The 16930-nt window shown below is 49.4% G+C and overlaps 1 protein-coding gene across 4 annotated transcripts in view; it reads left to right on the top strand.

Annotated features, from left to right (window-relative positions):
• Positions 1-14554, top strand: part of frmd4ba (FERM domain containing 4Ba) — a 33405-nt gene extending 18851 nt beyond the window's left edge. For 2 of the 4 annotated variants that reach the window (XM_062463430.1, XM_062463402.1), the window contains exons 8-24: positions 58-141; positions 887-952; positions 1469-1526; positions 2023-2109; positions 6521-6597; positions 7190-7328; positions 7979-8120; positions 8223-8356; positions 8446-8562; positions 8709-8937; positions 9144-9200; positions 9322-9469; positions 10251-10418; positions 10592-11358; positions 11541-11670; positions 12035-12286; positions 13361-14554. In XM_062463430.1, coding sequence (XP_062319414.1) covers positions 58-141; positions 887-952; positions 1469-1526; positions 2023-2109; positions 6521-6597; positions 7190-7328; positions 7979-8120; positions 8223-8356; positions 8446-8562; positions 8709-8937; positions 9144-9200; positions 9322-9469; positions 10251-10418; positions 10592-11358; positions 11541-11670; positions 12035-12286; position 13361 — 2656 coding nt within the window. In that variant the 3' untranslated portion in view covers positions 13362-14554. Of the gene's footprint in view, positions 1-57; positions 142-886; positions 953-1468; positions 1527-2022; positions 2110-6520; positions 6598-7189; positions 7329-7978; positions 8121-8222; positions 8357-8445; positions 8563-8708; positions 8938-9143; positions 9201-9321; positions 9470-10250; positions 10419-10591; positions 11359-11540; positions 11671-12034; positions 12287-12696; positions 12836-13360 lie in introns of all 4 variants that reach the window. The other 2 variants (XM_062463420.1, XM_062463411.1) reach the window with 2 other exon arrangements.
• The last annotated feature ends 2376 nt before the right edge of the window (positions 14555-16930 follow it).

Here is a 16930-nt window from a genome sequence, read left to right as displayed (position 1 = left end):
AATGCTGTTGTGAATGATCCACTGCTGTAACATGAAAACAACTCTCTTCTTCCACAGTGTTGAAACAACCAGATCTGACCTGAAGCAGCTCCCTGTTCTACCCACTAGAGTCCTGAGGGAGCACCCTTCTCTGGCTTACTGGTAAGATGCTAGCACATTAGCACATTAATCATTCAGGGACACTGAGTATTATTCCAGGTGAATTCCAGACAGACCAATATAGACCCACAATACTGACGACACCCCCCCCCCACCCCCTCCTTCACATGCCACCAGAAGGCTTCAGTGGAACACCTGGATGCGCAGAGCAATTATTTCCCCAGATGAGCAGTTTAGAGCGAGGGAGATGCACGCCGAGTCCTGCCTGGCAGGATGTTCACCTGAGACGGGGGGGCTCATTAACGAGCAGCTACGCCGTGTTAATCATGTCTGGCCAGCCGCTTGGCGTGTACAGGGAGGCGCTGACGGGGCAGATGCAGAAACTGCCACTGTCTGTCCGAAGCCTTCGTGAGTCCGTCTGACTCCGCGCCACTGCTGTCTCCTCCTGAAGCCGGCTGTAGTCCGTCTGACGAACAGCAGCTGGATTCACATCAGTGGCCAGATTGGAATTGGTGTGTGTGTGTGCGCATGTGTCATGATCTGCAATTCGGCGGTCCCGCTTGCCTTTTAGGGGGGATGATTGCCGCCAGAGCTAAATTTGTGTGTGTGTGTGTGTGTGTGAGAGGAGGAGCTGAGAGCCATTGGCAGGCCACGGGGCCAGACATCATTTTCTGCATGAACAGACAGAATGTGTGTCAAGCTGAGGACTGTCTGACCATCACTTTCGGTTGGGCATGTGTAACAGTCTGATGGATTATTCATCAACGACTTGGTTTGTGTATTCCAGTGAAGACCGAGTGGTGGAGCGTTACACCAAGCTGAAGGGCCTGAGCCGAGGACAGGCCATCGTGCGGTAAGTCAGGGAATCCATTCTGTACTGTACCTATGATCACACGATCACTGAGCTGCCTTTCATCTCAGTGTTCATCTCTCTACCTACACCCTCCGATCTGTCGGTCTCTCTCTCTCTGTCTCTCTCTTTGTCTCTCTGTCTCTCTCTCTCTCGTGTTGTTGTCGAAGGAGGTTGCTGTCACCGTTCAAGAATGTGTCATTAATTAGTGGACAGCTCTTACTGTTGGCAGCCAGCCAGCATGTAACAGTGCTTCACTGTGTTAGCCCTGGGACAGCACGAGCCCAGGTCCTTTACATGATGATTGGTGCCCTTGGCTCAATCAATCGGCTTACCCTCTCCCTGTCATGGCCCTGGAAAAGAATATATATATATTGATTGACCTGCCACTGTGAATGACAGTGGCTGCCGAATGACTGTGACTTAAACCCCATTCTGTCCTCTGTAGGGCAGCCACCCTCAGACAGTGATGAAGTGTAACTGCTTGAATTACTCTTAACGTGTTCACTCTCTTTGAAGGTATTTGGCCTTAGTCCAGTCCCTACCTACGTACGGAGTTCACTATTACTCAGTGAAGGTAAGAGCATTCTCCGGCAGACGACAGTTTCTAATGTGGACCTGCGCCGTCAAGCCACTGTGCCCTCCTTCTCATTTTTCAAATGTGCTTACTGACGTAAGCGCCTTCCTGAACCACGTGTGTCGTGAGGGCCGTCCAGCTGCTAAGTCCTGGGTCTGAATGTGTGCTTCTGTGGCCCTTGTTCTGTGTTGAGTTCAACTAAGTAAGCGGTCCCTCTGGAAATCTCCATGTGGTGCCTTGGCCACACTGGCTCACCTTCCTCGCTAACCCAGAGTGTCTGAGGAGATCAAACATGGGTGTTAAAATGACTCAGCCTGGCGGCCGATGTTTTAGGGCTGCTTAGGTCTATTTGATCTCTCCTTGCGTTGCTGCTGCTGCTGCTACCAGCCTAATGGGGTGATTGCCTCAGTAATGTGCTGTTCTTCTTTTCAAATGTTCCCACTAAAACGTCCTCTAATGAGTGGTGTGGCGCGGTGCGCCCTGTGCTTCTCAACAGGACAAGACAGGCATACCGTGGTGGCTGGGAGTCAGCTACAAAGGCATCGGCCAGTACGATTTACAGGACAAGCTCAAACCTCGGAAGGTAGGCTGGCCTCTCTTGTCCCCTCCATTGTGACTTTTGTTCTGCGTGCTCCAACTGGCCTCCCGCCCCCGGTCCTTGTGGTTAATGTTCTACCAAACTGTAAATAGCTGAAACAGAAAGTATGTGCTCTTGTCCAGGGTCGGGGGGGGGGGGGGGGGGGGAGAAAGTGAAAAGGAAATGGAGACAAGTTCTGTTTCTGTTGGGATGGAATTAAGGTTACACTGATAAGAGGGTCACATTCCGCATGAACTAGAACAGTAAACGGAACAGTAAACAGTGACATGTAAATCACTCACATATAAAGCCCTGTGACTTTCCTGGGCTTTCTGTACCTGTCTGGTGCGTTCCTGTTAGATCTCTGTTGATGCTGCTGGGTGTGCTGTGGCAGCAGATGCCAAGGCATTAATAGCCATGTTCAGCTTATTAAACCCACCCTACTACAGCTCCTTCCCCCAGCCTCCCAGTGGAAGGTGTAATTATGGCGCACCATGGGGAGCAGCAGGGCTCTGGGGCAGGGGCTGGCAGAGAGCCAGGCCTGGGCCGGGTTGGGTGAGGGGCTCGGCTCACCCGGAACAGCACTCCCCTGTAGCACCCCACCCCCAAGGGAAACGATGGGCTTTTTAATACGCTGCTTTTTTGAAAGTACACAATTCCTTGTCCCTGTTTCTTGAGGGGCCCATCATCTGGCCATATTGATAGTGCTTCCTGTCATGGCTGGCAGCCTTTGTATTCAGCACAGCCCCCCCCCCCCACTCAACCCTCTCCCAGCATGCAACGCTCATTATGCAAAGCTGCTTGTCATTGTGTGTCTGTGCGTGTGTCTGTGTGTGTGTGTGTGCGTCTTATAGCAAACAATTGATCAAGATCAAGCAATAAAACACAATCACCTTGGTAGGGGGCGTGAGAGGGGTGTTGTGGGGGGGCTGCAGATGGATCCCACCCTGTTCCTCTCACCGTTCCTCTCACCCCAGGAAGAGTTTTAGGGAGCCGGGATAGTGAAGGGTTTATAAGTGTGGTTTTCCCCCGCTGTGGTGGCAGGCTCTAAAAGAAGCTACTGTAGCTTAACCTCTCATTATACGTCCCTTTATGGGTGTCTGTTTCGTCACTTCCTAATGAATGGGCTGAGACCAGAACTGTCCCCCTGCTGAGTTGGAAGAAAAAAGGAGACTTGACTTGAAATGTATCAGGTTGTCCTTCGCACAGAGTTTCAGCTCTCAGTCTGGTGTCCGGTGATTTGGATATGAACAAGGAAACGCACATCAAGATCGACCGACATAACAGTCCACTCACGGACTGAGAGAGTGCTGGATTCGAGAGGCAACTTCCAAGATGGAACAGAAGCCGCCGTCACGGAGAGGCTCTTTATTCACAGAGCCTTAAATCATTCATGAGGTCTTCTCTCTACCTCTCTTCATTTCTCCTTCTTCTGTTCCCGCTCAGCGGGTTGCAACACTTTAGGATTGCGTTCTGGACACACAAAACAACAGATACTTTTCAAGTAAAGTTTCTTATTTTAGTAAGGTAGACAGTTTAGTTCCCAGAATAATGTCATTAAATCAGCCATGTTGTTCCTAGACGCATGAAACTACTCCATTATTTATAAGGAGGCTGCTACGATAAAAAGCACTCCTCAGTTCTATTGGTGTACTTAACGTTCCCCACAAATTCAGATAAAGCCATGCAAAGATTTTCAACCCTGTATTTAAACTGGTTAAAGCACACTCCTAGTGCTTGCATGACTCAATCATACAGTAGTTATATGTCATACTCAGTGCAGTGCCCCCAGTGGAAATGTACAGGTTTGCCTGCCTTTTGGCTGCGTGACATGGGAAGCAGGGTGGGGCAGATTGTATCCCGCACAGGCGTGCGAGTCAGGACCTTTGACACATATTTATGTTAGGCTGGGGGGTCTCCGAATCAGGATGTTCTGAGCCACAGGCATTTTTTCCTCCCCATAATGAGGAGTTTTAACAACTAACAGCTGAAATGAGCTAGGAAGAGATAGGGAACTACTGCGGGTTTCATATCCATTCACTGCATGTTGGTATATTTGTCTCAGCTAAGCTAAACCGTCGTTGTTGGAAAGTTACAAGTCTTTTTTGGTTTGTTCTGTTTGTCTCGTGACTGTTGAAAGATACTTCTGTTCCTATGTGCAGTACACCTGTGTGGTCTTGTGGTGTGTCACACCCAATATGGAATTCACGTTATAGTTGGCCTGGCTTACACTTGGCTCTCATTAGCAGTTACAATTCATTAGCATGGTTTCTAGTGTGTATGCGTGTGTTAGCACATGAGTGTTTTCTAGACGTTAAATGACCTAGTTAAGTATGTGTTACATGTTATCTGTTTTTTGGAATACAAATGCTGGTAAGCCAGTGTGGCTCCAGGGTTTGTGGATTGGAGAGAGGTGTCCCATACAATGGGACGAGTCTGTGGGAAGTGGAGAGACAGCCGCTTCCCATTGTTCATTAATGACCCTGCTCCCAGTTCACTGAGGCTGCCCCCTGGCATTGATCAGGACTGCAGTATCATCTGAAGCAGCAGGGGGGGACCACGTTAGACGCTCCACCGTCTGGAATTCCCGACACGTTTCAATGTATCTGGGATTTCATGCTGTGATATGGATGTGTTCAGTTTAACACACGAGAGATGTTGTTTTTGTTGGGATTGTCTTAAGTCGCGTCATGCCTGCTGTCGGTATCTGTTGCATGTGCAGAGCAGGCGGTGGAGGGGTAGTGAGAGATTCCTCCAGGTCAGGTAGGACCCTGGTCTGGGTGCTGAGATATTGCTGCCTTGTTTTCTCAAGGAGGTGAAGAGGGCGAGGTGACTGAGCCCCATCAATGATTATACCAAAGTTGTAGATTCCTTACATATTTGCCCTGGGCAGTGGTGGTGGCTGGAGTCAATTGCACTGTCCACACAACAGGGGCCTGCGTGGTATTAAGAGACAAGAATACCCAGAGTGTACCGCAAACACAAAGGGTTAGATTACAGAGTGATTATCTGGAGAGGATGCCGGAGCCTAAGTGAAATCAAGGAAATGAATGACTTCACATGAGAGATGATGCATCAAATACCTTCGGGGAAACCCAACTGGTCTGTCTGGTTTGACCTAGAGGTTAGTGAGGTGTAGAGAGCGAGCGAGAGAGAGAGCGAGAGAGAGAGGAGTGCCAGAGGAGTGACTCTGAGAGATAGAATGTATGAGAAACTGAAGGAGACCAGAGCACGGCACAAGGTGGGCGAGGGCCGAGGGAGGTGTGCGCTGATGTCAGAGGGAGGGGGGGGAGGGGGTGGCAGAGGGGCGGGGCCTGCTCAGCTGAAACTCTTGCAACACCTATTTGACTGCTTGAGAACAGACAAGAGCGTATTGTTCAAGGAAGCTCTAGCCCTGTGGGAAACTCCGCCAGAGGACTTGCTTCTACTCACCAGGGATTTCATAAGCGACTCAAAGCGATTCCCCTGGTAAGCTCTGCATTTTGTACTTGACTCAACAAGGTGGCTGAGTTAATCTGTATTTTTTGTGGTTGAAGTTCTATGGTTGTCAGTTTTTGATAGGCCAGTTTTACCTGGTACCTTCAAAGTGACTTCGCTGTTAAGTATAAAAAAAAGTCGATAACTGGAATATGACAGGATGGGTAAGTTGAGTTTTTATAAAACTATTAGTGTCAGTGTTTAGATCAGTAAGTAGACTTTAGAATCTCTAACGTGAGAGGATCTTGATTTCTGTCTCAAGGGACTGTTCTCTGGTCTATGATGTGTGATTACTGTCTAAAACTCTGGAGGCCAGGGTAATATATGACATGATTCAGAGCACTGCTTTGCTGGGTTTATTAAAGTCCCCCCTACATAAATCTCCTATCGTGGATTTTCTGTTTATTGCATGATTGGAGCCAGGGAAGAGCCATTCACTATGAAAAGGACTGAAAATAAAATGACTGAATCTGTAGAAACCTGCATTGTACTGGAGCAGATGTTTTCTCCTGGCTTAAGACGGGCTCTCCCTCTAGGGCAGAGTGAAATGAGGGTCTGGCTAGGCTCAGGCTTGTACTGTGTAATCAGTTTACTGACAAGGTGCTGGGTAAGACTGGCCTCACACCTGACTATCTGCTCACAGCAGCCTTGACTGTTGTTGTGCTGGTGCTGCTAATACTGTAGGTTCTCTGGAACAGTGTCTGGTTTATCTAGAACAAGGCATTTTGGTTTCCCCTTCCTCGTAGCAGTGTCGTTCAGTCAGATGCGACGTCATGCATTGGCTGCGCCAAAAGCCGCTTTGAATAAAGGGAAGGGATGTAGCTGTTTGTTTGTATGCAGCTCTGTGTATCAAAGCACACATCTCCAGGCTGGCTCTCAAACAATGTGTCCTTCTTATGCACTAAATGATGGGTGCTGTTCCCCCCTCCCTTCCCTGCAGTTGTTCCAGTGGAAGCAGCTAGAGAATTTGTATTTCCGTGAGAAGAAATTTGCAGTGGAGGAGAACAACCCACACAGGTAAGAGCAAACAAGAGGGTGGATGCTTCTATAGAATGTAGATTATCATCTTATCATCTTATCATTCTCACAGTGACTGTTTAACTCAAGACCCTTCTTGCATTTGAGGTTCCTAATCCCTTAACTAGTTTAAAGGTGTCTGCAGACTCGAAACACATTTTAAGAGCACCGTGTTAATGGCTCTGACCTGACTCTCAATTGAGACCTTTCCTGTTGTAAAAGATTGCTGCAGTATTCACAGGTCACTTCATTACTACTTGTCACTCAGCACATAGGTTTTAGTAGCGTCGCCCCTCACTTACAGTCTGTGACACCAACCCTGTTTCACTGTATTATGGAATCAAACTTGATTTGAACCAGTTCTTGAGTTTCAACAAAAATCCAACTATGAGAGTTTTTTCTGATCCCTATTTTTGGTATTGCTGTTTTGATGTCATCACTTTGCCTGAAAGTAAGCCACACTTGTATTAACTAGGTATTTCCTTGTGTTGTTTTCAGCTGGGATTACATTTATTGAATGACCCACGCAAAAGTGGCATCAGTAATTAAAGTGTGTGTGTCAATCTGTGTGTGTGTCTCTGTTAATCCCCAGAAGGCCAGTGAGCAGACGGACGTTGGGGCAGACAGGACTGGTCATCCACTCGTGGTATGCCAGCCACTCTCTGATTAAAACCATCTGGGTGATGGCTATCAGTCAGCACCAGTTCTATTTGGACAGGAAGCAGAGCAAAGTGAGTGTGTCAGCAGCACCCATCTCTCCTCCCCAGGCCTGATCCCCTGATCTCCAGCATCTGGCTCCCGTTCAGCCTCCTCACGGCTCATTACGCCCATCTCTTACCCTCCTGGCCAATCCTGCCCTAACATGCAGTGACCTCCCTTGACCAGATCTGCGTGGCCATACCCTTCTATTCATCAGAAAGTCATTAGAAACACCCATGTCCTCCATGAACCCCTATAGTTTTATTTCCCGTTTTGTAGAGTAGCCGCAAGGCTCTCTGTTGAACGATGTTTAGAGTCTGTGCGCAGTGAATCAGCGTGCTGCACCTTGAGGACATGTTTCTTTTGATGTGTGTACACTAGTCGTGCGTCACGGCCGTCACGCAGCGTGAGCAGTGTGTGATGCGGGTGTCGGGGAACGGGTGACGTGGGGCTGCAGTCAGATGAGGTTTTTAGCCTCGCTGGCTGTCTCAGAAGCAGATGGTGTGTCAGCGTTCATCCAGGAATAGTGCCGGGCCTGATGGATGAGAGGGCCCCCTCGCTCGGAGCCCCGGAGCATGCAAATGAGCCTGCTATCACGGCGCACCATCATTAAGATGAAACACTGACAAGCGCTTCTGGTTTTTTAATCTTTTTTCTTCTCTCTTTCCTTCTCCCTCCCTAGTCCAAGATTACCACAGCCAAAAGTTTAGGAGACATCGCCATGGATTTGACAGAGATAAGTGCTCCCCGGATCAGTAAGCTGTCCAGTATGGAGAGCAAAGACAGGCTCATCATGGCCAGCAGTGGGAGCCTCGTCTCAGCAGGTAAACCCAGGGGGACTTCCTTCTACTAAAGACGCTATTGGAAGTGGTTGGTGGTTCATGGGTGTTCACGTGGAGCTAACGTGACCTGTGTGCCCGTGGCAGGTTCGGTAGACTCTGAAGTCAGCGAGGAGCAGAAGAAAGAGAAGATCGCTGACCTGAAGAAGAAGGAGAAGGACATGCAGGACGCCCTGACTCAGAAACTGGAGGAGCTGAAAAAGATCTGCATGAGAGAAGCTGTGAGTATCCCCACTCCCAGAGCCCCCATTGTTTCACGCATGCGAGATTCAGTGGTCTCATTTGCGCTCGACCATTTGTGGTGTTTTAGGAGCTGACCGGCAGACTACCTAAGGAGTACCCCTTGGCTTCAGGTGAGAAGCTCCCAGCCGTCAGGCGACGTATGGGAACAACCTTCAAGCTGGACGACCTTCACCCCAACGAAAAGGTTAGTTGGACTGCAAGAGTAAACAAATAGCTTCAGCCCCTTTCTTTCAAAGTAATCCAATACTTTATTGACGTGTGACACAGAGTACACGTGTCTTGAGAACGGATGTTGGCAGGGACCCGTGGTGAACGTATGTTTGTGTCCAGGACCCCCATCTGAGGAACCTGGAGAGCAGGTTTGCTCTGCAGCAGAAAATCGTGGAGGCCGCCATGAAGCTGGCCAACGAGGCAGAGCTCGCCAAAACAGTCAAGAAGAAGAGGAAGAACAACTGCCTGGATGCAATGAGGAAGCTGCAGGACATCGAAGACGAGATAAACGCCTACAGAGTCCAGACTGGCAGGAAGCCCACTCAGAGAGCATCACTGATCATACCAGGTACTAGACAGCACACACCCCCCCAATCTCAAACCGTTCTGGACAAATGATTCCAGCCGCACTTTGTCTGTTCTGTTTTGAACCCAAAAATGTCCTGGATTGGTATCAGCTAGAGATAGGTTTAATGGTCTTGGAGTGACTTTATTGAAAAGCACCAGACGTCTCTGCCACGTCTCTGAAGGCCTGTTTCTCCTCTCTGTTCGCAGACGATGTGAACCCTGCAGAGCTCAGCTCGCTGTCTGACAGCCTCAACCCAGAAGAGGGTGAGTTGTGACACTCTGAAGTGCAGATGTGTAACTGGAAGCTAACACTTCCCCAGTCACTGACAGTGCCCTCCTTCCCCCCCTCTCTCTCTCCCCCCCCCCCCCCCCCCTCGTGTCCCAGACGACGACCAGGGGCCTCAGAGGCAGCGCTCGCCCTCAGTGCAGTACTCCCCTCGTGCCCACCACGCTGACACCCTGGGCCTTTACTACCAAGCAGACAGACGGGCATCCGCCAACGACCAGCATCCAGACCTCAGCCCCAGTAGCAGGTAGGCACCGCCCCAGCTCCCTGGGCCCCAGCTCCCTGGGCCCCAGCTCCCTGAGCCCCAGCTCCCTGAGCCCCAGCTCCCTGGGCCCCAGCTCCCTGGGCCCCAGCTCCCTGAGCCCCAGCTCCCTGGGCCCCAGCTCCCTGGGCCCCAGCTCCCTGGGCCCCAGCTCCCTGAGCCCAACTCCCTGGGCCCCAGCTCCCTGAGCCCAACTCCCTGGGCCCCAGCTCCCTGAGCCCCAGCTCCCTGGGCCTCTGTCTTGTTTGTCTGGGAGCAGCCAGTACAGACCTGAACGTAGAGAACCAGGCCTACATTCCTGCCTACTGCTCCTCCACAATCTCACCCTTATCAACCCAGACGCACTTCGACTTTTAAAAATAGACAGGCGTGAGCATGTTCCTGCCTGCTAAGGAGTTTGAATAACACGAAGAAGAAAAACAGTCTAGAACTGTAGAGCTGGTTTGGAAGCAAGAAACTTGAAATGCAGTCACTGCTTGAAATGTTTACCAAATAATATGGACAATTTGCTGCTGTGAGAGAACAAGGATTCAGTGAATCGTGATCATTTGAAATAGGTTGCTAATGTTGTTTGTTGTTCCATGAGGAGGTAGATCAATGAACTATGAAATGGCAGTCACCCAGGTGTAAGTTATGATGCCATCATAGCGTGAAATCAAATATTTTCATTGGTTCATTTCCTCGTTGTGAGAGAGAAAAAGCTCTGCAGTAAAAGCACCGAGGAAGTGAAAGGATTGTGAAAGCATACTTCTGATCTGGGTTCCAGATTACATTATGACCAAGTCCAGGAATCGTTCCACTTGAATCACCAAGACGCCCCGTTGAGCCAGCGCGGCCATTACAGGCCTGCCTCCAGACAGCCGCACCATGACACCCGCAGCATGCCCCCCACCCCGCTCCTCACCCGCAACGCCCACAGCAGCATCCAGCTCAGGTAGGACCTCCCTCCTAACCCCACCATGTACAAGCACGCGCGCAAACAACCTCACATGCACACCCGTGCTATGTTGAACATCAACTTAACAAACCCAAGCCCCGAGAACTAATGAGTCAAACAAACCCCCCCAGTAGTTGGAATGGGATATTGACGGTATTGATGCTCCCTAGGTCGGAAGACGGCCCGCAGCACTTCCGCCAGCGCAGCGGCAGCCTGGAGTCCCAGTTCCTGCCGGAGGTGGAGGCCCCGGCCTTCACCATCGCCCCGGCCCCGGCCTTCACCATCGCCCCGGCGCGCCGCAGCACCAGCACAGAGGTCCTCGACGACGGCTCCTCCTACACCAGCCAGTCCAGCGTCGAGTACGCCATCCCCGGCAACCACAGCCGGCACCCGAGGGACCGCCGGCGCCACAGGAAGGGCAACATGTACGGCAATACGGGCAGCATGCCCAACCTCGCACAGACGGACGCCCGCGGGTACGCGTATCAGCCCCGGGCGAGGCCTACCACCACAGCCTACTACGTGACCGGCTACCCCACCTACCCAGACCAGGAGCCGTACTCCCACAGAGCCTACATGTACGAGGACGAGCAGGAGGGCCACTATAACGTCAACCCCTCCTACCACCAGGCCCCCGCCTACCACGCCCAGGACGTGTACAGTCGCTACGGCAGCGACGAGATGGACAGTATGACGCAGCACCCCTACGCCACCCTGCGTCCGGCGCCCAGGGCCCACGTGGCGCCCCGGAACGAGTACGCCCCCAAGAACATCCAGAAGGCCCTGGTGGCGGAGCACCTGAGAGGCTGGTACCAGCGCAACACGGGCCACAAGCAGGCAGGCTACGACTACGACGGGGGCTCCCAGCACAGCCTGGGCTACCAGACCATGCCAGCCCCCTACAGCCACAGCAGCAGGACCACCTCCTTCTCCTCAGGTAGACACGGCGGGGCAGGGGGGGGGGGACTAGCCCATATGCAACCTGTTTGATGTTTATTTGTACGGCCGTGAGTGTGAGGGGTGCACACAAACGGGGGCGGTGCCTGCTGCCGTTCATGACAGATCCACATCGCACACACCTGTTTCTCGTTTCTGAACGCTCTGTCTGTCCTGTTCCAGTGTCGTCGGCCTCCACGGCAGGACCCTGGCGAGGACACCCAGGTGGGGGCATGTCGGAGTACGACGTGCCCGTGCAGCAGCCCTGCTCCTACAGCACCGCTCACTACAACCTCACACCCGCCCACAGCAGGTGAGAACGCAAACCCTGGCCCTAATTCAGCTCCTTGTCTAATTAGCCGCTCCCTAATCCCACTGAACCGGGGAGCCAAGCACCGCTCGTTAATTAGGTAGCCTGGACACCTGCGGAATATCAGCTGCTCTCTGGTGTCACTAGTCCTACACGTGAACATGACCTTGTGGCCTATATTACAGTCGTTTCTAGGCGCTGAGCGGTTGTTGGGTCAGAGCTCACTGTGACGTGCACAAGCATGGCTGTTGGGGGGGGGGGGTTGGGATGAGAAGGGGGGGATGTGTGCAGCCGAGCGTCGGGGCTGCCGCCGGGCTCAGGGTTTGTGCTCCTCCTGCTTAACTGTCCACCGGCCGCTCTCTTATAGATACGGCCCCCCCGTGCTCTCTAAGGGCCCGTGGTGCAGCCCCGACGGCCAGAGGCAGCGGGCCTTTGTCCCTGCTAGTTCTTCCTCCTCCGCTTCCTCCTCCACCTCCTCCCTGCTCTCCTCCTCCTTCCCCTCCTCCTCCTCCTCCCCTGGCTGGCGGGCCGGCCGGCTGGCCTGCAGTCCCCAGCAGCCCCACGGCTCCAGAGCCTCGAGGCTCAGTAAGGTCTCCTTTGCTAAGTGTAGCCCACCATAGTAAGTAACCAGTGTGAGGCCTGTGGGATGTCCTCAGTCTGCCGTCCTGAGCGTGATGTCATGGCTTGCTTTTGTGTATGTTTTTGTTTTTGTTTGAAGTGAGCTCAAACGTCTCTCTGCCTGTGCTCTGTGGGCTACTCGTGACAATGAGCTTCAGTGCTGCTTGTTTGATCTGTCTCTCTGTGTGTCGAGGTAAATGCATGACTTTGCCACTGTTGCTCATGTTTGCCATCTGTTTTCAGCTGCCATAAAACCACTCAGAATTGTCATCCAGCGGTCACATTTGTCTTGCGGTGTTCCTTCACCAATTAGACTGTTCCCTCTTACCTCTCCACACCTCCCCCTTCCCCCCTTAGTCCCACCTCTTATGTGATGTCACTCATCCTTGACCCCTGACCTCTCGTGTGCAGATGTCCCCCAGAGTATGAGTGGAGGAGCTGGGATAGGTCGGGGGGCGCTGCTGGGTCACTAGAGATGCATGGTGCTGTTGCCTATGCACATGAACAGGAAAATTAACCCCCTAATCAGAGGCACAGTACAAAAGAAAGGGTGAGAGAAAAACCAAAGCCTACCCTTACTTAGATTCTCTGGTGTCGGTAATGCATGGGATCGGAGGGGGGGGGCACCTGACACTGGGGTTTTGACTTAATTTTCTCTCTGGTGCTCATTGGTGGTGGGACTGCATACAGTCAGGTGGGGGAATATGTGGAAGGTGGAAAATGTGACCTCTGAGTATTTGGTATATGATTGCTGTGTGTACAAAGCTTGTATGTGCATCTGACCTGTGTGAGGTGTGTGTTTTAATCCTGGGACTAACACTAGCCAAATTAGTCTAATATGATTTAATTACATAGGCCTAGATACATTTTTGGGGGGAGTTTAGGTAAAATTGCGTAAATGTAATAGCTCATAATACAGGTCATAGACTCCATTGTGTAGTAAGTGAAAGCCCAGGTTTAAAATGATTCCAGTGCTCCATTCTCAATGAGTGTTCGATTAAAACATTTCTAGAGACTTCCTGCTGAATGTGCTGCCTAACGTGCGTGTGTGTGTGTGTGCCTGTGTGTGTTGCAGATCCTATGTAGATGTCAATCAAATGGACCCCCACATCAACAGTTCATTGAACAGTACCTTGGACCCAGAAGACCCAATGATTTACTGGCATGAGAATTCCAAACCCGGAACAATAGTCTAGCGGACATGTCATGCACTTCCACATTGTGAAGGTGTCATGTGCCTTAGACTGCACTTACCCGTTTTTCTGGAAGAAGGAATTCAAAGAATCAACAAACTACTACAATGGAACACAACCAGTAGGGAAACTGTAGGTTCAGTTTCTGAATGAGTTCCTTGCCAAACAAATTGCCAAAGCGAACTAGAAATATCCGCACAGTGTACTGTTTGTCCTCTGAAAACAAACCTGGGCATCTGATTGCCATATTTTGGGTTAGTGTGGTAATGGCACTTGTGTTGCACACTGAGCTTACCCCTGAAGTAGGGTGCTATGGTATGGAGTCTGTGGTGATGGAAGCTCCCATAACCATCCTTCTCACCTTGGAACTAAGACAAGACCTCAGTATTTCATTACAACACTACTGTGGGAGACTGCAAACATTTGGACGATTCCAGTCTGAAAACTGGGGACTATGAAAATGACTCTTTCAGTATGACAAATGATAACCTACCCACAGAATCATCACTGTGACTATGAAGAATGTGTTAATATTGACACAATTAAATATTGAAATGAAGGACTTAACTCGTCTAACTTGTGAGGATGGCCACCTTAACACCCTCAAGTCATTTGCACCAGCTATTTACCAAGTCTGGAACCCTATTATCCTCAGTAATTAGAATACTGGATCTTCATTACCAAATCCCTCATAGTGTAACTATTTAATTATAGCCCAAAACACATTGTCTTTTCCACTCAATTTATCGAAACTCTTTGATATAATTGATGGTTGTGTTAACCCTTGATGGCTTCATCACATGGTTCATTGCAGTGAAACAGAGTTCCAGTAGAAAAAGAGTATTACATTCCATGCTGGCATCCATGGACCGGTGCTCTCCATTCCTTTTATGAGAAGGAATTTGTATGTACATGTTGATAATGTGAATAAATTGTGGTTCTGTATTTTAGGAGCCTTTTTATGTATTTGAAGAAGCATGTAATATATAGTAAACAATCACATTTGTTAAGCTGGTTCTTAGTAATTTGTACAATTGCGATCTGTTGGAATAAAAAAAAAAAAAACATTTCAAACAGTGTCATTCATTCACTTGTTTTTAAATGGCCGATTGAGACAGATGAAATGTTGAATGAGCAGAATGAAACCTGTATTGATTTGTTGAAACATATAAAATCCAAATCCATTTAATTAAGCAGTTGAAGTCTTTGTCTCTTCAGCAAGTCTAGTTAATGAAATGGACATCACTGAAAGGAAATAAGGATTTCAGGACAGTGAGAGAAGGGCCTGAAGCTCTCTGATAGTTGAAAGAGGTTGTCTAAAGGGAAGTGTCCTATGAATGGCTTTGGTCTGGATTTTCTTCATTTTCAGTATCAAATCATAGTCCCAGAACCCAAACCAGAGACCTGTGTTCAAGTCAATTTTATTTATCCCACTAGGGGAAATGTGTTTGTAGACAGGTATTAAAACACATTCAATCCATTATAAATACTACATAAACAGTATACCTGACACCACACAGAGACAGCAACACAATACAATATCGTACAAGGATCACTTCATGTTGAAACCCAGAAATAAGTTCCGACAATGAATACTTAGTGCAATTCTTTTATTCAAATGTAGCCTCCCAATAGCAAAACAAACAAAAGAGTCCCCAGGTCTATTTGTTCTGTGTGTGGAAACTCTATACCTTCTTCCTGAAGGCAAGAGCTCAAACTCCCCCTTCAGGGGATGGTCAGTACAAGCCAATATGGCCTGGGTCTTCCTTACGACCTGCCTAACATAAAGCTCAGAGAGCTAAACTCTGTTTACCCCAATGACTTATTAGCCAGATTCCAAAACCACAACACAAAAGGTCAGCACCGACTCAATAAAGGTTCTATAAAACATCATTCTATGAGTCATCATTTTGGTGCACACCTTTAAAAAAAAATTCTCAGGAAATAGAGACGTTGCTGTATGCAAATGATCATTATCATCAAACTTATTATCTTTCTTAATGCTATTTCTTACTGTCATCACAAATAACAATTTGAAACATCACTGACAGTAGCCCAGCCAGTACCAACTGTGTGTGATGAAAAATACTTGATTTAACTGACATGAACATGTGTATTGACCTATTTGGCTTTTGCGTAATAGTATCAGTGACACTGTAGGTCTCTTTTTCTGCACTGCTGTGTAGCCAAGCTGGTTTTCAGTCTCTAAGTAATAAACCTGAGAAACCAGTATTAAAAAACCAGACACACCCTTCTTCCTATAACCTCCCCTGTTTCTTTTTTCTCTCTGAATGACAGTCCAATGTTAACAACACAATCTGCTCTATAGGAGGAGAGAGAGAGGCCGTATAGTGAAGTGAGCATGTGACCCCTGTCCATGCTGCTGCTCTTCAGTTGAGCAGTCTGTGACCCTTCACCTCCTTCTTACCCTCCTGCTCCACACTCTTCTCAGCATTTCAAGTGTATCCTTTCACTTCTGACCTCCTATTGAGTTCACCAGCTTTGCTTGTCCCTATCCCTCCTTAGAGTGTGGTGGTCTTTAACTCAAGTGAACTCTGGGGAGGTCTTATTGGGTTCCAGATCCTGTGTTTGGGAGAGAGAGAGAGAGAGAGAGAGACAGAGAGAGAGAGAGAGAGAGAGAGAGAGAGAGAGAGAGAGAGAGAGAGAGAGAGAGAGAGAGAGAGAGAGAGAGAGATATTTGCAGCTGTCTCCCCATGTCTCTCTCCAACTTCCTCCTGGAGACCAGCTGCCCACAGATATCAGGCGTGCTACAGATGAAACACAAGTACATAAACAATGAGCTCCTATAGGCTCCCCCAACTGACACTCCACAAACAGTCTCCCCTCAAGTCAATCGCAGATATGTGTCAACCCAATCTGGGGTTAATCCAACTGTAAATCATGACAATAGCTCAAGCCTCTTCCTCAGTGCAGGGAACCATGCCTTGTACACACTGTGGAAAGGCAATGAGCTGGATCACCAGTCAGGCTAATTGTTTGTGGGCCAGACGGTCATGAAGAGCAGGAGGCCCCTCCGGCAGGTTGAGGTGTTTTCATGAGGACCTGATGTGTTGTTCCCCACGCAGGGGGCTTCATCAGAGCATTCCGCTGAATGGTTAGTATGTGATGGGGCTAGCTGACCAGCTTAGCCCTCCCAAAGCCTCTCAGGGAAGCCAAGTGTGCAGTGGGGCATGATGGAGAAATGCACAGCAAGCTTGTGTTGAAGTGTAGCTGGATGAGCTGGCCTTTTGCATGCTGCATCATACTAACTTGCTCTCTTTACAATGGCTTTTTACAATGAGAAACAGCTGGGTTGGCCAAAAGTCAGAACAAAATCAACACATCAGTTTAAAAAAATCACACCTCTCTGAACAGTGTAGGCAGTTCCAATGGGATTGGATGAGACATTCCACAATGTAAGAAAACTGTGTTTTTTCGGGTACACTAAATGT

Source organism: Osmerus eperlanus, chromosome 1 (assembly GCF_963692335.1).
Source record: "Osmerus eperlanus chromosome 1, fOsmEpe2.1, whole genome shotgun sequence".
Taxonomy (NCBI): domain Eukaryota; kingdom Metazoa; phylum Chordata; class Actinopteri; order Osmeriformes; family Osmeridae; genus Osmerus; species Osmerus eperlanus.
The sequence above is the reverse complement of the archived record's forward strand: the minus strand, read 5'-3'. Positions and strand labels throughout refer to the sequence as shown.